This window comes from Sphaerodactylus townsendi, linkage group LG06 (genome assembly GCF_021028975.2).
Source record: "Sphaerodactylus townsendi isolate TG3544 linkage group LG06, MPM_Stown_v2.3, whole genome shotgun sequence".
NCBI lineage: Eukaryota > Metazoa > Chordata > Lepidosauria > Squamata > Sphaerodactylidae > Sphaerodactylus > Sphaerodactylus townsendi.
This window is the reverse complement of record NC_059430.1, coordinates 69,596,945-69,618,426: the sequence shown is the minus strand read 5'-3', so window position 1 is coordinate 69,618,426 and position 21,482 is coordinate 69,596,945. Positions and strand designations below refer to the sequence as shown.

At 42.5% G+C, this 21,482-nt stretch overlaps 1 protein-coding gene across 1 annotated transcript in view; it reads right to left on the bottom strand.

Moving 5' to 3' along the window:
- The window catches only part of ZNF277 (zinc finger protein 277), a 73,742-nt gene that overhangs the window by 17,654 nt on the left and 34,606 nt on the right, over positions 1 to 21,482 (bottom strand). The window contains exons 3-7 of the mRNA XM_048500879.1: positions 15,459 to 15,547; positions 13,157 to 13,239; positions 9,505 to 9,596; positions 6,299 to 6,409; positions 4,405 to 4,537 (exon numbers count right to left, since the gene is read on the bottom strand). Coding sequence (XP_048356836.1) covers positions 4,405 to 4,537; positions 6,299 to 6,409; positions 9,505 to 9,596; positions 13,157 to 13,239; positions 15,459 to 15,547 — 508 coding nt within the window. The remainder of the gene's footprint in view (positions 1 to 4,404; positions 4,538 to 6,298; positions 6,410 to 9,504; positions 9,597 to 13,156; positions 13,240 to 15,458; positions 15,548 to 21,482) is intronic.

Below are 21,482 nucleotides of genomic sequence, written 5' to 3'. Positions count from 1 at the left end.
CCCAAGAGGAGATGAGGAAAATTCCTGCACCTGAACCAAGCTTCTTAGGAGCTGACTCTGAGGAATCCAGCTAAGATAGTGGTAGACAAGGAAGAAGTTCTGGCAGCCATTGATAAGCTAAATGCTACCAAATCCCCTGGCCCAGATTGCATTCATCCAAGAGTTCTTAAAGAGCTCAAGCATGAAATTGCTGATGTTCTCACATTAATATGCAACTTATCCCTGAAATCTGCCTCCATCCCTGAATACTGGAAGATGGCCAATGTCACACCAATCTTTAAGAAAGGGTCTAGGGGGGACCCAGGAAATTACAGGCCAGTCAGTTTGACATCTGTTCCTGGTAAATCAGTAGAACCTATCATTAAAGATATAATTATTAAACCTGTAGAAAAGCAAGACCTGCTGAGGAAGAGTCAGCATGGCTTTTGTAGAGGCAAGTCCTGTCTTACAAACTTACTAGAGTTCTTTGAGGGTGTAAACAGACATGTGGATAAGGGGTGAACCGGTGGACATTGTCTACTTGGATTTCCAAAAGGCTTTTGACAAAGTTCCTCACCAGAGACTGTTGAGAAAACTCAGCAATGAAGGAATAAGAGGGGAAGTCCTCCTATGGATTAAAAACTGGTTGAGGAACAGGAAACAAAGGGTGGGTATAAATGGTAAGTTCTCACAATGGAGCAATGTCTGGAGTGGTGTCCCCCAAGGATCCGCTTTGGGACCAGTGCTCTTTAACTTATTCATAAAATGACCTGGAAGTAGGGTTGCAGTGTGGTGGCCAAGTTTGGCAGATTATACTCAAATTATGTAGGGTGGTGCAGGAACCACAAAGGATTGGCGAAGAGCTCTAAGTGGACCTTGATAAATTCGGTGAGTGGGCTAAGAAATGGCAAATGCAGTTCAATGTAGCAAAACGTAAAGTGATGCAATATAGGGGCAAAAAAATCCAAAACTTCACGCACACGCCACAGGGCCAGTGCTATCAGTTACAGACCAGGAAAGGGATTTGGGCGTCTTAGTTGATAGTTCCATGGGAATGTCAACTCAATGCATGGCAGCTGTGAAAAAGGCAAACTCTATGCTGGGGATAATTAGGAAAGGAGTTGATATTAAAAATGCAAGGATTGTCATGCCCTTATATAAAGCCGTGGTGCGACCGCACTTGGAGTACCGTGTTCAGTTCTGGTCGCCACATCTCAAAAAGGATATCGAAGAGATAGAAAAAGTGCACAGAAGGGCAACGAGGATGATTGAAGGATTGGAGCACCTTCCTTATGAGGAGAGGCTGTAGCATTTGGGACTCTTTAGTTTGGAGAGGAGACGTCTGAGGTGGGATATGATTGAAGTTTATAAAATTATACATGGGGTAGAAAATGTTGACAGAGAGAAATTTTTCTCTCTTTCTCACAATACTAGAACCAGGGGACATTCATTGAAAATGCTGGGGGGAAGAATTAGGACTAATAAAAGGAAACACTTCTTCACGCAACGTGTGATTGGTGTTTGGAATATGCTGCCTCAGGAGGTGGTGATGGCCACTAACCTGGATAGCTTTAAAAAGGGCTTGGATAGATTTATGGAGGAGAAGTCAATCTATGGCTACCAATCTTGATCCTCCTTGATCTCAGATTGCAAATGCCTTAGCAGACCAGGTGCTCAGGAGTAGCAGCAGAAGGCCATTGCTTTCACCTCCTGCATGTAAGCTCCCAAAGGCACCTGGTGGGCCACTGCGAGTAGCAGAATGCTGGACTAGATGGACTCTGGTCTGATCCAGCAGGCTAGTTCTTATGTTCTTAACTTTAAATTCTCTATTAAATCAAAAAAGGTTTTAGGTAGCTTACCTTCTGCTATTTTTCTATTGCTGTCTGATTATCTGATTTTCTTTCCAGTCATGTCGAGGTTACTCCATTAAAATCTCCCATCAGTATAATATTTTCACAGAAATATTTTATTCATAGTTGTTCTACTTCTTTATAAAATTGAATTTGATTGTCATTTGGAGCATACACACCAACCAAAATTGTTTTAGTTCCTGCTATTGAGACCTTTTTTGGTAGAGTCTGATGCAATAAATTCTTGCCCTAAAATTTGTTTACTAAGTATTTTCTATTATGTTTTGTGACATGGGGTTCTTTTAAGGAAATAAAATGTACATTTTGTTTCCTGAGAAGATGAAAAACTTTCATTCTTTTCACTAATGAGTTAAGTCCATTCATATTCCAAGACAAGATTTTATACTCCATTATGATTAGATTTCTTGTGTTTGTTCTAAGTTCTTTCTATACGTATGCAAAAATTCCTCTGCTTTCAATATTTCCAGAATTCTAAAACTTTTGCCTTTAAAATTGAAAGACTCCTTCGGGTAATTCCCATTTAAATGGAACACCTGCCTTTTTTAGTAGTTCAGTCAAGTGCTGGCACTCTCTTGACTTTCTTAGGAGTCTAGGTGGGACCTCTTTTAGAATTATGAACTTTGTCCCCTCTATGATCAAGTTGTTTGCAAAGTGGGCTTGTACGGTCCTATCCCTGATAGACTTGAACTTGAACTGAACAATGAAATCTCTTGGGAACTTCTTTTGTTTGGCATAAATTAAATTTATGTGCAAAGCTTTGTCTATTTCCCCTTCCATTAGCTCAGGTTTTACATCCACTAGCTGGACCAATTTTATGGCAAGTAACTGTTTAATATCCTGTCCTTCCACTTCTGGGATTAATTTAAGACATAAAGAATTTTCTCTTTGCCTGTATTCTAGCATAGCAATTTGGTCTTGGAATCTTTCATTCTCATCTTCGAAATGTAAAACCTTTTGGTCCAGCCCATCTAATCTGTTCTTAATTTCTTTTACATCCTCTGCAAGGTTCTTGGTGGTGGTATCAATTACATGTACTTTCTTGCTTACTTCTGTGAGGGCTGCTGTATTTGCTTCTAACAAGTCATGCAATTTATTAAACATCTTCATTCAATCTGCATTGTTTATTTTATCAGGATTTTGCCCCCCCCCCCCGGCCCTACTATGTGACTTACAGAGTCCCTCCTTTGCTTGTTTTAAATTTTAAAAAGAGACTCACGGTTATTGCAGTTTCCTTAAGTCTTTAGTTCTTTAAGTCCATCCAACAGCCAATCTTTACACATTTTTTGTTTTCTCCAATAGAGAAAACAACTCCCACTCCCAGCTTTCACTCTAGGGCAGAAAGAAGCATCCTCCAACACTCGCTTCTCCCAAGGAAACCTTTAGGAGATACGTGGTTGATCTCAAGCCTATCTCCTTGATCTGGAGATGACAATCAGGCTTGAGAAGCCTCTCAAATCTGATAAACCCCCAGCTGGGTCTCTCTGCTTTCACAGAGAGCTGCAGTCACTTCAGTCCCACATCAGAAGTCTCACGTACCTTTTCTAACATTTCCTTGGAACAGTATTGGGTTGCTGATATTTGGTGAAATTGCTGAGAAAGGCAAGTGAAATTATAGATTTCCCCCAATCCCCAGACATTAATACTCTTAGTTCTTCAACGAATTGGTCACAGTTGTGAGGACCAGTTCCTTGTGGGTGCCCTTCCTCAAATAAGGGTATGACAAGGATGATACAAATCTCTCAACAATCTGACAAGAGATGGTTTTCCTCTGAGCATGCAATCAGAATAAAGCCTTCTCCAAGCTCACTATGGTTGACAGAATCAGGTCTGATACTCTGAAAGGTACCTCACCACCTCTGGGAGGCTCAGTAGAAAGAAAGCTGATAGGATTTTTGCTTTCAAGGAGAAAGGATTCTCTGTATCTCATCACACTTTCCCAATGTAATATGATGCGTTCTTAAATAACTGTAACAAGACAACTTCTGAAGCACCTCTCACTTGAATTTAATTTTTTGGTTAAATATTGAGTCAAACTGATTTCAGATAGGATACAAACTAGCCAAAGCACTTGACAGGAACTGAAGAAAGCCCATACTTTCATGCACCATTTAAATCAATGGGATTCAAAAACTGACAAGGCTTGAATGGATCATGTCCATAAGGTGTTGAATCCTATGAGGTTTTCCCAGTGAGTGGCGTAGTGCCAATGGGGCTGGGTGGGGTGAGACACCCAGCGCGGTGCAGTGGAGGGGCGTGGGCAGGCCGCAGAGGGGGCGTGGCATGGTGTTCTGGGATGGGACAGACAGTGCTGCGGCAGGGTGCAGGGCACGCGCACCCCCCAGCCCAGTCCCCCCTCGCTCTGCCTTTGGGTTTTCCACTAGTGAAATGAGGAGGAGGATTTTGGGACCCATATGAACAAAGGCCATGGTGAAGGAGGGCTGCTATGAGGAAGGAAATGAGGCAATATTGAGTGTGGATTGAGTGGAAAGGGCAGAATGATCTAACTAGCTGTTTGCAAATCATTAGTTCATAATTAATGTATGTAATATCTTACCAGGTAATTAATAATATAAAATTTGTCATATTCTCTGTTTTTGGCATTAATTTTGCGATGTTGCTTCTTTCTCATGTGATCTTTGAGCGTGTTCTTATCTCGAAATACTTTTTCACAGTATAAACACTGCAAACTAAGACAAAATACAGAGATTACAAAGTGATTATGGGGACTACTCTAAGAAGCCACCCAAATATTTACAATAACATTAATGGAAGTAATTCACTTTAAGAGACATATCAAAGTATGATGCAATATCTAGCAAGACTGGAAGATTTATCAGTGAACTCTTTTTTTTAAAGCAATGAAATAGGAAAGTATTTGAAGTGTGTGTGTGTATTCTTCATGAAGCAATCAAGAGACCAAATGTCTAACTAAAGGGGAAAAAATAAATGAACTGAAGGAAAAAGAATTCTTTGTGATTGATTGGATGTGTAGAACTTGTGGGAGTTTTGAACTATTGATCTACATGTATGTAATTATTTTGCAACTATTTTTGTAATGCCCATTATTTAATATCATAAAAAAAAAATTCATCAAGAAAATTTTCTGTCATCCAAGTCTACAAACTGTATACCACCACCTGATAAAACCCCAGGCAAAGGATATATTATTTAAAAGAAATCCTTCTTTCAAAGCACGTAACTGCTACCAGCCTCCCAACAAACTGCTGAACTTCTCCTCCTGGCATCATGTAGTACTGGGATAGGAGTGACTTGGAATTTTGAAAAGACACTTGTTCAGCATGTAGAATATTACTTAAAATGCTTATTAAGTAAGCATTACAGTGTGAAAGAATATCAAGTCTTGTCTCATTAATTCATGCTAGAGAATCCTCTTGGCAGCATCTTTCTGGTTGGCATTAATAGAGTGGCTTTTGAACAGACTCCTCTATAAATCTGATTTCATTGCAAGGCTATAGGATGGTCCGAAGCACTATTAAGATCCAAACATAAATCTAACTGAATTGCTTTTATAGTATTCACTTTAAAACGTGGGCATATTGTATTAGTAAATAAAAGGACTGTTTTTTGTCCAGCCTGTTCCTTTGCAACAGGAAGTGTTCTTTACATTCTTACTGATAGCTCAGAAATACATGTTCTCTCATAATACATACAAAACTCATATACATGAGTGAGTGTACATTTATACACATATTTGGCTACATACATACATAACAAAAGGTCTGCAATAATAAGGCAGCTCCTTACATCTATTTCCTTCAAAGCTTCGTCCTTTCCATTCTGACTGATGGGGAAGACACTCAGAAAATGGTTCATGGAACTACAACACTCAAGCCTTTGAAATCATCTTCCTCACATGGGAGAATTATAGAACCTGGGTACTGAGATGATAATTAATATTAAGTACTTTTGCCCAACAGTTTCCACATTTCCTAAAAGTAGACAAATAATTCAACAACTCAGAGTAGATAAACTGGTAGATATTCTAAACCAATTTGAAATGAGTCCCTCATTTACTATATTAATGCTTTTTTTTGCTGTCAAATCTCATCTGTTTTATGAGGGTCCCTAGTGGGCTTTTCAAGAAAAGAGACTTTTAGAGGTGGTTTGTCATTGCCCATCTCCACATCACAGCCATAGCTAATACCTACTGATAAACCTAACCTCCATGCATATATTTAACCCCCCTTTAAAGCTGCAGCTAACACTACATCCTCCAGCACCAAATTCCATATTTTAATGACACACTGTGTAAAGAAGTATTTCCTTTTGTCCATTATGAATCTACCACTCATCAATCCTTTCATGTTCTTACAAATTTCCCTCTACCTCTTCTCTTCTCCCGATACATTTTTAGGCAAAAGATGACCCCTGACTATATAGCCATAGGTATTCAACTGAGATGTTTAAAGACCTATTTCAAAACATACCTGTCAAGTTTCTTCTGTAAAACATCCAAAAACTCCTTGCAGCCTACAATGTTATCAGGCAGCCCAACACTGAATGCATGATCAGTTGCCATATGATTGAGAAGGATTGACCTATAAAAGATTACAGGTATATCATTAAATAAACTCTTTAGATTTCTATTAAGGATGCTTTGCAAAACTATTTTTGGGGATATTGCTGATATTTTAAATAAAGGAACATTGTTTTAATTAATTTAATTTCCTTTGAATATGGGCTTCATGATTGATACCACTAGAAGAAAGCTCACTGTGTGTGAAGCTGCAGCAGAAAAATTGAATTTTAGGTCTATAGACCCAGCACTGAATAAGTAACAGCATTATTTGCTAGCAGAAAAAGTGGTTCTGTGTAACTGGAATATTTAAATTTCACCTTTATTGCCATCTCAATAGCTTTCACTAGTTTGCCAGCATGCTTAAAACCAAGACCTTTGACCAATATTGTCATTGCTCACTAAGGGCACTATTTTATATTTCATATCTATCTGTCTGTCTGTCTGTCGATATTATATTAATTTGCAGAATAGCACATGCTCTGAGTTTTACAGTACATGAATATATACTTAAACTAAGTTACAAATGTTGCTCTCACAATACCATAGACAAAGAGCCTTTTCAACTGTTAGGTTTAATCACATGTATTGGGGAAAATACTATACGTAATCCTCCTGATAAGTCTGCTTGCCATTTCTGTCTTAAATGAGCAATGTATGTATCTATAGCCTTGGTACACATGTACCAGAATCCAGGCTTCCAATTTACATGTTGGAAAGCTGAAAATTCCGGTTTCCCCCTATAAAACACAATGGCAATCACATACATTGGGAGGACTGTGTTCTTCCCATTTTCATGCTAAAACATAATTACAGAAAAGGGTATGACTTTCTTTTTATGTCATAGCCATACATACCTTTCACTTTCCTAGCAGGCTGATCAGATACTTAATTATCTTTACTTAACTTAGTCATTAGATAGACGTTTCTACAGGTAGCACAACAGATCAAATGTAGAACTCAAAGCAGTGAAAAGCAGATTCAAATCTCCACTCCACTTGAGTGGCAGCCAGCTTGTTTAGACTTGCCTTGTGATGTGAGAAGGCTCAATTTGTGAGAAGGCTCAATTTAAGCAAATACTGATTAAATTTAAAGGTAGCGTAACAAATCAGATGTAGAGCTTAAAGTAGGGAAAAGCAGATTCAAATCTCCACTCCATTTGACAGGTTACTAGGTTGTGGGTGGGGGGTAGAGAGATATGCTGCCTTGAGTTCCTGTGAAAAGGCTCATTTTAAGCATATACTGATTAAATCTAATGCAGAAAATTTGGGGTGACATCCCCTTTTTAAAGTACCTCAGATGCTGCGACATCTTGTTCAGCCCTGCTGGGGACAGAGCCTCCCTGTTGGTTTGACTGCCAGCCAGCCAAGCAGAAGTTGACCTGGTGAGCTGCCACCTGCTGCCCATGGGAAGGAGTGAGAGTCCTTCTCCATGCACTGCATTGGAAACACCTGCAGGGGGTGGGGTCTGGCAGCTACAACGGGGGTTCCACCAGCAGCCCAATGCCTCTGTTGTGGGCCCATTTGAGGACTGTTTGGGTTATGCTGTAGGTAGAGCGGACTCTATTTTAGTTCACTGTATTTTAGTTTTTATAGTTGTGGGATCTGTTATTTGGGAGTTTTAAAAGTTTATATTTTTAGGTAGTGTGTTTATTGTATTGTAAATTCTACAGAGCTAGTGTTTGGTATAGTTGAATTTGTTTTAGATTTAGTTTAATGATATGATGCTGTATTTTTTAGATTAGTTACTAGACTAGGTTTCTTGTACTAATATGGCTGTAGATTGTTTGGGGGTTAGTCTTAGGTCATTGTGTTTTTGGTAATCTTACGCTACAGAAGGGGAAAGTTGCCATCTATGCTTATTATGTCTATCTATGTTGATTATGTATGTTGCTATGATTATTGTTGCCTTATAGCTTTTGATGTTATGATTATTGATATTTGTGTTGTTTATAATGCTATGCTGATAATGTTATGTTTATTGATCCTATGTTTACTGATGTTTTGTTGCTTGATGTTATGATTACTGATGTTTGCTATTATGCTGCTGTTGTTCACCACCCTGAGCCCTTAGGGGGAGGGGGGTATACAAATCAAATAATACCATACAATACAGCTGATTTTGGCACAGGATGTATAATGGTTAACAAAACTTCTTCTCCCTTCAGTCTTATGTTATATATAACTATGCTATAAATAACTAGAAGATGTTTTAACACTTGCAGTGGAGGTGGGTATTAGGAGTTTTATGATGTGGACTTCAACTATTGAACTAGCATATCATGACCCATGGAGCTGTGCTGGCATCACACACCGACTCAAGAGTTATGCTAACAGCACTGCAGCATCGGTCAGAATTGCTATGGCAACAAGAACTGTGATCGACAGATATCCTGTATTAGCATCATGCAAAGCTGCTGTGTGACACAAAACTGCATGTGGGAAATGGAGGATGTCATTGTGGACAAGTCTTGCCAATAAAAGTTACTAGTTCATTCAATCATTGGCTTGGATTCTGCCAAAAATTCCCACTGGCAGGAAAAATTTCTGTTGAAGAATGTGTCTTCCTTGCCTTTCCCCCTGCCACTGCAGTCTCAAATGTATCATAAAATGCTGCTCCTGGGGGATAGGGGGCTCCCAAGAACAGCATGAGTGTAGAATCTGCAGTGACAGAAAGGAATCAGCAAAAATCACTTCCTCCTATCAGAGGAAGTCCTTCATGCCATCCAATCCATCTACAAGTCAAACGACCCATGCATGCATCAGTTATTTACCTCCTAAAATTAAAGTGAACACATTTTTAATAAAATAAAAGGCAACCAGCTTTAACAAACTGGTTTGATCAATCGGAGGAAATTCTTATTCACCATTTCAGGCAACAAGCTATTTAGACACTAGATCTATACAGAATCAGAAAACCAGATTACTGGTTATACTAGCACAGTTCCAGCACTGTACATGACTGGATGGCAATGAACCAACAGGCAGTAAAATATATATCACACTTAACAGGCATCAAGTGCTGCTGCAGTCATAGTGATCTCCTTTATTTGCCTGCATCAATAGGGTTTGGATGGTCAAAAGAATGAACACACACAGTTCAGTGTTCAACACTAACCGATTTCCAGTGAATTCTTTATCACAGAACATGCACAGTCCACAGAAGTCTGTATCACATCGTTCTTGCTGCTGTTGCTCCAGAACTTCCCGCTATTGAATTTTGGTAAAGAGGGGGAGGGGGGACAACAAATTATACAATCTCATTTGTTTTCTGCAAATGGTAAGGTAGGATTATCCCCATCTATTTTATAGCTCAATATAAGCTAATGTGCAACAGTGAAAACAGGCCTTTGATTTATCTCAAAGCATGACTTTCTGTCTGAATATTCACTTCTAGTATTTGCACAGCTTGATGGGGAAAAAGAAGATAAAACAAAAAGCTGGTCTAACCTAGTTCATTTTAAATCTTCTCCCCCTCCCCACAAATGAGGCCTTAAAAATAGTAAAGATATAGATGAGGGACTCCCAACACAATCCTAAGTAAAGTTACAACCTTCTAAATCCATTAATTTAAATGGATTTAAAAGGGTGTAACTCCATGTAGCATTGCACTGTCAATCTCTCAGTTCAACTTGATTTTCTCTCAGTTCAACTTGATTGTCAGTGCTTTCTTCAGAAACATCACTGTGAGCAAAGAAAAGTTCAGCTTTAAATAATAATATAGGCTTAAACCTTGAAGTGAGGCAAGATATTTTTCAAGTATTCCCACAGGTCTCCCAAAGCATTTCTTTTAGTGCTCTATGTCTTTTTCTCAACATTTTCTACCACAATTTAAATAAAAGCTACAATTTACTGCTGAGGGCTCATAATATGTAGGTGCTCCACACTGCTTCAGGCAAGCGAAGTGACATTAAGAATGTCTGGGTATATGCTTTACATAACAGAGACTTAAGCCAGAAATCACTTATACATTACAAAGTAATGTGAGTGGCCCTAGAATGGAGTTGGGGAGAAAAATGGTGTGGAAACTCACTGGGTGACTTTGGGCCAGTTGCTCTTTCTTATCCTCACAGGGTCATGGTGAGGTTAAAATAGAACTATATATGCCACCACTGATGTTCTTGGAGGCATGGTAGGATAAAATTCAAATAAATAATATATATATTTTTTTATTTATCCATCTTATAGACCGTCTTCCCCCAAGGGGCTCAGGGCAGTGAACAACCTATCATAAAACATAATTTTAAAACACAGTATAAAATCAGCTCTATATACATTCAATTAAAATCCAGGAACAATATAAATATCTGATGGCGTTATTTTCTTCCCCCTCCCCACCCTCGTGCCCACAGGAGGCCAGATGGAATGGTAGCGGTGTACTTAACCAGGCTGACCAAATGCTTGACAGAACAGGTCCATCTTGCAGGCCCTGCAAGTCCCGCAGGGCCCTGATCTCCCTTGGGAGCCTGTTCCACCATGTAGGGGCCAGAGCTGTAAAGGCCCTGGCCCTTGTAGAGGCCAGCCTGATCGCTTTTGGACCAGGGATCACCAATAGGTCCTCCTCCGAAGAACCAAGGGGCCTAAAGGGGCAATATGGGGAGAGGCGGACCCTCAGGCATGCTGGTCTAAGGCTGTGAATGGCTTTAAAGGTCGAAACCAACACTTTAAACATGACCCGGTACTCAATCGGCAGCCAGTGCAGATGGTATAGGACCAACGTAATCCGGTCCCTGCTTGAAGTCCCCGTAAGGAGCCTGGCTGCTGCATTCTGCATGAGTTTCAATTTCCGGATCATGGCCAAAGGCAAGCCCGTGTAGAGCGCGTTACAATAGTCTAGCCTGGAGGTGACTGTTGCATGAATCACAGTGGCCAGATTTAGTTTCCTTGTTAACAGAGAGAAGATAAATCAGATGAAAACCATTCTGCTTGAAAATGCTATACAAGTACTTATTTTTTTCCTGTCAAGACACAGCAGATTTATGGCAACTCTACAGGGTTTTCAAGAGATGTTCAGAGGTGGTTTGCCATTGCTTGCCTCAGCATCATACCCCTAGCATTCCTTGGAGGTCTCCTTGGCTAAGAGCAGGTGCACTCTGATCAGGAGGAACCGGGTTTGATTCCCTGCTCTGCCACTTGAGTTGTGGAGGCTTACCTGGGAAATTCAGATTAGCCTGTGCACTCCCACACACGCCAGCTGGGTGACCTTGGGCTAGTCACAGTTTTTCGGAGCTCTCTCAGCCCCACCCACCTCACAGGGTGTTTGTTGTGAGGTGGGAAGGGCAAGGAGATTGTAAGCCCCTTTGAGTCTCCCACAGGAGAGAAAGGGGGGACATAAATCCAAACTCTTCTTCTTCTTCTTCTTCTTCCCATCCAAATACTTACCAGGGTTGAGGCTAAGAGTGTGTGACTGGCCCAAGGTCAGTCAGCAAGTTTCCATGGCAGAGTGGGGATTCAAGCCTGGGTTTTCGCAGATCCTAGTCCAACACTTTAACCTTCCTCTATAACACCCAATTACCATTGTAACCAAGTGAAGATTTGAAGATGGGCTTTCTCCAAAACTCTAACCACAACACAATGCTATCTCTGAAGGTGATCACCAAGAAAAAGCCTCTTTTGTGATTCAAGGCTATGAAAATTATTGTGCCATCTTCTGATTTTCTTTATCCCCAAAAATCTTTTAATATCTTGAGTGGGGGTACAGGTAGCTAACTGAAACACAGTGTTGTTGTTGCTATGGCTATTGCCTCCATCATACCACATGGCAGAGACTCTGTGTTCTGATATGCTACCAGTGCTAACCATTTTTCAATAGATTTCCTACTGGAACCACGTTCTAGTGGCGCTTACACACATAATTCATGCCCAGGGACTACAAAACAGGTGAAGACTTGTGTATGTGAAAGAGGACAGGCTGCAGAGCTTCTCTAACATCTTGCATCTCAAATTCTGTAACTGGAAATATTCTGAGTCCTGCTATTCCTACTTTGTGGAAAGAAAACAGAACTTGAGCAAATTTCTCAAGTGCTCACCTAGTGAGGTAAGATATAAACCCAGGGCTAAGCTGTGGCTCTGTAGGGAGCACCTCCAGAAGATCCCAAATTCAGTCCCTGGCATCTCCAGTTTAAGGACTTTTAAGGGATGAAAAATACACTTTTCTCTGGACAGCTGTTGACACCCTGGGCAGCTGTTGACAGCAGGTAACATAGAAGACCTGGCTCAATATAAGGTAGCTTCATGGTTTGGATCCAATGGAGAATTTTGGCAGACATGAAGGGGGAGTTGCAGATCAGCCATGGGAGGAGGGAATCAATGATTTTTACTGGTTCCCCTATCCCACTGGAGACCTTCTCTTCTCATGATGTTCCTGGAGGGAGGGATGATCCCATCAGCCAGGACAAGCATTTTTAGGTGTTCTTGGGTTGCTGTGGGAGGTGAATAAATTATGGATCCCATCTATCTGTGAAAATTAGTGGTAGATCCAAACCAGTATCTTCACAGAGGTTTTATGTAAGGTGTCCTTTTTGAACCAATGCAGTGGAAAAACATACAGAGGGAATGTGCAAGTACTCTAAGGTGGCAGTCCTGAACACTCTTACAAACTAATAAGCCTCACAGAATTCACTGGCATTTTTTTCTAAGTCAACCCATTTACGATTGGGCTGGACAGAGAAACAACTTCATTGCTAAACTAGACAATCTGGAAGTTCAGCAATTTATTTGAGCAGTATATTTCAAGATCTCACAGTACTCACATAAAATAAATTCCTTACCAGTCGCTGCTGTTGGAGCTTCTCTCTTAATGCTCTGTCTTCAGGTAAAGCATCACATAAAAGAAAATAATTGTCCTGTTCCTCTGTTAAAATATTATATCTGTGTCAAGAAAACACTTCTTGTTCTGGTACACACACACATTCTATTTTAAACTTTTATTTATGGCCATAGGTTTTTAAACAAAGATCTATAGCATAATTATTATCATTTAAATTGAGTGCACCTCAGGAGGATGAAATAATTCAGAATTTTACTAGCCAAATTAACATGAGCATAGCTAAGGGGAATTTATAACTATAAAAAAAGCACCTGCAGTTATGTCAAATTGGATATTGGGCAAAGAATCAGTCTTGCATGCTTTCCTTTTCAGAACTGTTGCTGCAGATGCATCTGCAGCCTTTTTATACAACCTTTTTATATACAGCCTTTTTATACAACATATCTGAACACAAATTTCACTTCTAGAACAGTCCTCTAGAAAAAGAGGCAACTCTAGGACAGATTGTTGTATTTCTGAGTACACAGAACTGGCAGAATAGGTCCCACTCCAACCTGCCAGGTAGACAAGAATGGGGCCAACACAAGTCAAAGAAGACTGGATTTAAGCCCTTTATGCTTTTCCTTGGCAAAACTGATACTCTCATGGACAGCCAGTGTGATCAGAATATCAGACTAGGATCTGGGAGACCCAGGTTTGGATCCTCATTCTGACATGGAAGCTGACCTTGGGCCAGTCACACCAGGGGCGTAATGACCATTGGGCATGGTGGGCAGCTGCCCAGGGCACCGCCTTGTGGGGGGCATCAAAATACAGGGTTCGTTTTTGGGTATTTTTAGTGGGTTTTCATTTTGGCCTGCAGGGCGAGAGCTTTAGTTAAGACAGAACCGGTGCTTCAGATACCAACCACTTATCAGCTACCAGCATGGCCAATTGGCCATGCTGGTAGGGGCTGATGGGAATTGTAGTTCCTGAACATCTGGAGAGCCGCAGGTTCCCTACCCCTGGGCTAGCAGCACCAAAACTTCAGTGTATCATCAGTAGACTGTCCTTATGCTACCCCTAAAGTTTAGTGAGGTTTGGTTCAGGGAGTCCAAAATTATGGACTCCCAAAGGGGGTGCCCCATCCCCCATTGTTTCCAATGGGAGCTAATAGGAGATGGGGGCTACAGTTTTGAGGGTCCATAACTTTGGCCCCCCTGAACCAAACTGCACCAAACCTGGGGGGGGGTATCATGAGGGCAGTCTCCTGATGGACCATGAAAGTTTTGAGACTGTGCCTTCAGAAATGTGCCCCCCCCCCCAGCCTGCAACCCCCATTGACAGCAATGCAGAAAACTCAATGCAGAACAAAGATTCTTGGGCAAATTTCGGGATGTTCCTGCAGGGAGGGCATTCTTGGACGTATCAGTACCAAAATTTCAGGGTACCATCTGGAGACTGTCATGATGGCACCCCCAAGGTTTGGTGCAATTTGGTTCAGGGGGTCCAAAGTTATGGACCCTCAAAAGGGTAGCCCCCATCTCCTTAGCAAAGAATGGGGGATGGGGCACTCCCTTTGAGGTTCCATAACTTTGGACCCCCTAAACCAAACTGCACCAAACTTGGGGGGTCCCATCAGGACAGTTTCCAGATGATACCCTGAAATTGGTGCCGATACATCAAAAAATGCGCCCCCTGAAGGAACATCCCAGAAATTTGCCGATACATCAAAAAATGCGCCCCCTGAAGGAACATCCCAGAAATTTGCCCAAGAATCTTTGTTCTGCTGTCAATGGGGGTTGCAGGCTGGGGAGGGGGCACATTTCTGAAGGTACAGTCTCAAAACTTTCAGGGTCTCATCAGGAGATTGCCCTGATGATACCCCCTAGGTTTGGTGCAGTTTGGTTCAACGGGGCCAAAGTTATGGACCCTCAAAACTGTAGCCCCCATCTCCTATTAGCTCCCATTGGAAACAATGGGGGATGGGGCACCCCCTTTGGGAGTCCTTAACTTTGGACTCCTTGAACCAAACCTTACCAAACTTGGGGGGTAGCATAAGGACAGTCTCCTGATGATATGCTGAAATTGTGGTGCTGATATGTCTAAAAATGCACGCATCAATGTCCTGGTGCAAAAAAATTTTTGGTTGTGGTGGAGTGCCCGCCCATGGGCATCAGGTTTTGCCCAGGGCTACAGTTTGCCTCGTTACGCCCCTGAGTCACACACTCTTTAACAACCCACTTCACATGGTTGTTGTAAAGAAAAAAAAGTGACGAGAGCAACGCATGATGCTTTGGATCACCATTACAGAACTCACTCACCTAAGGGTGCTTTGGAATTCGTTTTTATTACACAACAGAAATCTGTGATAGGCTGCTCAGAGAATCTTTTCTTCCAATATAATACATATCTTAAAGGCAAAAAAAAGAGAGGCTTAGACATGATATAAAACATTTCCTATAAGTTTCTATATATAATTCTTGTTATCCTGCTGGGAAACTTCAGTCACACATTATATTTTTTGTAAAATCTATCATACAATGGGACCCCAGTTCAAATGTCACTTAACCCCAAAGTGTGCTGAGTGACCTTGGGTCAGTTACTCTCTAAGCTGCTTTCATGGAAGATAAAATGGAAAAGGGAAAACCATGCCTAAGCTCCCCAGATGAAGGTCAGGATAAATTTGGGCTGGGCAGTCATCAACAGGCAGATGACGGTTCTATCAAGCACTTCCAGCTGATTCACAGGAGGCTGTAGAAACCCTATATGAAGGCAGTTTTAGAGTGATTATTTATTTGTTCGATTTGTTTGATTATGGGTCAACAAATTGAAGCTTAATCCTGACAAGTGCTCTATCTTTTCCAGCATAAAGATAATAGAAGATTTTTGAATTTATCTGCCATTTCCTGGACTTTGTTCTAAAATGCTCCACTTAAGTTCTAGTGCCTACCTAGTTCTGTTTCTAAGACACCATGACTGAAGTGGAACATTCTAGAACAAAGATGGTCCAGGTGGATGAATTCAGAAATCGCCTGTCATCAGTGGCATAGCTGGTCCATTAGGAGCCCGAGGTGGACTCCGAATTTTTGCTCCCCTCCTGTGCCCCCCACTTACCTGAAAGCCGGCTGAAGGGCGCAGGCCTCCCTCATTCCGGGCTTTGCCTCAGCACAATGTGGGCATGTCGCACTGGCAGAAGCCCAGCGACTTCCATGAAGGAGGAGCGACGTGGTTGGGCCTTGGTGTGATGTGTGCACATCATGCCAGCTGAGGTCCAGCCGCGCTTCTCCTCCTTCCTGGAAGTGACTGGGCTTCAGCTGGCACGACGTGCGCATGCCACCTCTGCACCTGCTGGCCAACCTCCAGAGCACTCCCATGGCTGGAGAGTGGCTGATGGGCGCAGGCCTCGTCCTGGGCTGGACCGAGTCACGACGTGCGCATGTTGTGCCGGCTGAGGCCCAGCAACTTCTGTGAGGGAGGAGGGGCATGGCTGGGCCTCAGCCGGCACAATGTGCACACGTCACACAATGTGCACACGTCACACCCAGCGACGCCCCTCCTCCTTCATAGAAGTGGCTGGGCCTTGGCCAGCGCGACATGTGCATGCCACCCCTGCACCCATCGGCCGGCCTCCAAAGCACGCCCACGCACTACCCCTGCACCCCTTGATCTGCAGAGCACGCTCACAGCTGGAGGCTGGCTGCTGGGCATAGGCCGAGGCCCAGCCACCTCCGGGAAAAAGGAGCGTGGCTGGGCCTCAGCCCTCCTCCTTCCCAGAAGTGTGCCCCCCACATGACTCCCATGGGGGCACTCGGGGCATTTGTCCCCAGACGTCCCCATGGCAGCTACACCACTGCCTGTCATCTTTATGCTGAAAAATATATACTGATGGGTGGAAGGTCTGACTTGGGATTGAAGGGGTCACCTTCTCTGGATGTAGTTGATGCCTCTTAAGGAACAAGGCTGTAATCTGGGGGAGATCTACTGTGGAGTAAGAAGATAGCAGCTGTGGCTTTATACCAGCTTCAACTAGTTAGCTATCTGAAAGTTTTCTTGGGCAGAAAAGATCTGGCCACTGTGGTACATGCTCTGGTTACATCTAGATTAGATAACTGCAGTGTGCTCTAAATCAGGCTGCCGTTGAGAAGTGTTTAGAAACTTCAATTGGTCAGAGTGTTGACAGGAGGGGATTGTTAGGGACCATATCACTCCAGCATAGCCCATTTGAACTGGTTCCCAATTTGCTTCTGGGTGCAATTACATGTGTTGGCTTTGACTTTCAAAGTCTTATATAGTTTGGGACCGCTTAATCCCTTATTAACCTGTCTGATGATAACCGTTGGAGGCCCTGCGTTGATTGCCATTGTCTTCTGAGATTAGGCAGGTTGCAACCCAGGAGAAGGCCTTTGTGACTGTGGCACCAAAGGTCTGGAACCCTCTCTCCAGAGAAATGCATTTGTTCCTTTCTCTTGCTGTCTTCTGCCAAAAAGTGAAGACTTCTTTGTTCTATTTGGTATTCCCTCAATGATTTCTCCTTTTAAACCAATATTTTTAATGTTTTGTAAATATTTTAATTGGTTTTTTTTAACAGTTTTAATGAGGGAGGGATGATTTTAATGGTTTTAAAAAGCAATTTTATCATGTACAAGTACCAAAGCCCATTTTAACATTAAATAAAATGGGCTCTAGAAAGGCAGGGAGGGAGGGTCAGATAGGGATCTGCTGGCCCCTTCCTCCTCCCCCCAGGAGGAGACTTACCAGAGGTCATTGCTCTCTATTGTTCAGGTGAGTTCCCCTTTTTGTTTGGGTTGGGGGAAGTTGGTGGAGGAATAGAGAAGCAGGTGCCAGGGCCAGTGAGAGAACAGCAGGCCTGGCTTGGTGTGGGGGTTGGGAGGGGGGTGGAAGCAGGAGGGCTGTTGCATGGCTGGTGGGGAGGGTGATGAGGCAGGTGCCAGGGCTGGGGGGAGAGTGGTGGACCTGGCTTGGTGTGCAGCTTGGGAGAGGGTGTGGGGAAAGCAGTGGGCCTGGTTTGGTCTGCAGCTTGGCAGAGGGTGGGGGGGAGTGGGAGGGCCATTGTGTGACTGGCAGGGAGGGTGATTTGCTGGCCATAGGTTCTTCTGGGAGTTGGGAGAGGGCAGGAAGAGGGCAGGAGGTGAAGTGGGAGGGCCTTTGTCGGAGTGGGGAGGACTTTTGTCCTGCGTGGCCATTGGTTGAGGGTTTGTTATCAGGGCATTTTGCTTGTTAATTATATGGGGCAAGATGTTTTCAACTGTTAGCCTACTTGGCGGCCCTTGTCAAGGCTGAAAGGTAGGATACAAATTCTTCAAATAAACCATATGTTCAAGGTGTTTAAGAAAGTGAGAAAAGCTCCCTGCTAAGCCCTATTTTCTTATATATGTTAACTAGTACAAGATAAACTAAACTGATATTTTCCCAAAAGATGATGTTTCTATTTAGACTGAACATTCTGTAAATTGGAAATCTATTCCCAGGTGATTCCCACAAAGCACGGACCAGTACAAGGCAGACCTATGGCTTAGTACCATGTGCTTACGTGTAGCATTCCCATCAGAGGTCAATTGGGAAGCAACAAGAAGGGTGAGAACACCAACTCAATGCACAGTCCTAGTGACAGGATAAGGGGCACAGCCATGGAAAGCAATTAGAGAACTGTGGTCAACTGTGAAGCTGTACATGTACTAACAGGCAACTTTGTTATTAAATATGTCTGGGTAGGGGGGATCATCAGCCAAAGCCAGCAGTGCTACTGGGTATAGTCAAGGAGGTCAGGAAAGAGATGATCTCGCATCCCTTCCCCGCTAAAGTCATTTACTGGATCTGAACTGTGAAAAGATCAGAAAAAGGGCTAAGAACACAACTAGCGTGGTGTAAGGTCAGGGCATTCAGAACTGTTCTGAGTATCTCCAGACTGTTACGAAGCTTGCTGGATGACCTATCGTTACCAACCTCCAGGTGGGCAGTGCAATTCTTTAGGACTTAAAACTGGTAGACTGCAGATATCACTTGTGGAGGGTGGACTCCAATGTATACCACAGAGTCTAAGAATAACTAGACTGCCATCAGATCTTGGCTAAGTTTATTGCCCCTGCAAACTCTGCCATTTGCAGGCATCACCGCACATCTCCAGATAGCAGCCACTGGGTGATCATAGAAAAGTCAAATCCATCTTAGCTTCTTATAGCTCACAGCACTGTTGTGGATAACATGGAACATGGAACAACAATGTAAATTGCCCTGAGCTCTCTGCATGTAGGACAGGATAAAAATGCACTAGCTAAATACATAAATTCAGCCTAGAGGTTTTTCTCAAAAATGTATTTAAAATCATGTTTCTAGTCCTTATTAATCCAGTGATTAACTTGAAAGTGTATAGCTAACAGAGCAGAAACCTGAGGGAAGCAGAATAAAGTTTCTAATGGGTTCTAACATCTTGTACCTCCTGCACCATATCTTCTCAATTTGTTTAATCTACTATTGCTAATAACAATAACCTAGATTCAAGATCCTAATTTATTTCTTTACCTATCTCATTTTGAATTGGTTACAACAAAATAGCCCTATATAGTCTATCTTCTTCATTGTCAAATTCACATTTCCTGTCTTACCTTAGTCCTGCACAAATGACATATTGTATGTAGAGAGATAGTAGGAGAGAATGCGCCTCATTGACATATATTTGCCAACACACAGCAGGCACAAAGCCAACACACACAGACTTCATGCCCATGATCAAGAACATTTGTTTCCAATTGTTCCGGATCATGGATATGGTTTTTAGATGCACATAGCTTGTATGCTGCTCCTACATATGGCAAACAGATATACGAGAGGTGTGGTCACTATGCTTGGTTTTGAGTGAGGCCATTGTGTTTGCAACTTCTCATCAATGCACACTGTCTTCTAGACAAATGTCAGGTCAGGGTGTATCAGAATATGATGGGCCATATCACAAGATAGGTACCTCAACTGCTCTTGATATGCATGCAGCTTTTGGAAAATGGTCACTCTTGAAATCTCTTGTGTGACCGAAAAATCTTACAATGAAAAATACATCCTAACAGCTTGGCTAGAAAAAGGTGTGTGTGTGTGTGGGGGGGGGGGGGGGCGGAGCAAGACCTGATAAGCGAAATTTGCAGTGCCCATGTGTAGCTTTGTGGTCAGACAATTTGAAGGAGAAAGAGTTGAACCCTTCAAACCAACACTCTTCAGCTATGCATTCACTGGTGAAAAAGTGCCTCAACTCTGACCCTGAAGCAAAGTATACAAAGGCAAAGATGACATTATGTTGTCATCAGAAGAAAAACACAAGTAATAGAGGAAAAGCAGCTTTGCAGATATCAGAGAAGAAAGTCAGTGAATAGATTAGACTGCAGATATAGGAAATTGCTAGGCAACAACATTTAGCGTTTTGAATAAGGTATGCCATTTCAAGAAAATCAGTGCAACTTACAAAATCTCCCATTGTTTAGGAACAGGTATACTATTGGTTTCTCTTTATCAACATAGTAGCACATCCAACCATTTTGTTGGGGAAGTTCTGATATGGCGCAATTAGTGCGGCAGCCAATATATTTACAGAAGGATGAGTTTACATACACCTGCTCATCGCTGGATTACTATAGCGGCCAATAGTTTTTCGGGGAAGAAAGTCCACAAGTTTAGTTTTATCAAGAGCCAGTGGTTACAACACAGTACACTTATCATGTGGAAAACGACCCATTGGATACTCACCGTGAAGGGGTCTTCTCCTGGGTGGTTGTAGGCCATCTTGTTTGGGTTGTTCTCTACCGTCAATCAAGGAGGCAGGAAATCTACTTTGGTCACTTCCTGTAGGCGGGCTGTAGCCGTCTTGCCCCAGTATCTGACTAGCCGAGGATCAGACTCACCACAATGAGACAAGAACAATGGAACCACAACCAAACACACAATAACATGCTGAAAAAAACAAACCTAACCTAACAACTCTGGAAAGGACCAAAGCTCAAAGGAATTCTCACAGGCTCTGAAACTCTATCTTGTATGTTAACCTTGCAATTTTAGGTATGAAACACATTACCGGAGAAGAACGAGAACAGGGAGGGCCAAGATGGCCTACAACCACCCAGGAGAAGACCCCTTCACGGTGAGTATCCAATGGGTCGTTCTCCTGGATGGTGTAGGCCATCTTGTTTGGGTACTCTCCAAGCAGTGACCTGTAGGGTGGGTTCTGTTAATCTCCGATAATGTACTCCAGGATTCTCCTTCCAAAGGAGGCCTGAACAGCATCCAACCTATAGTCAACCTATAGTGCCTCACAAAAGAAGAGGGGGAGGCCGCAGTGGCCACCC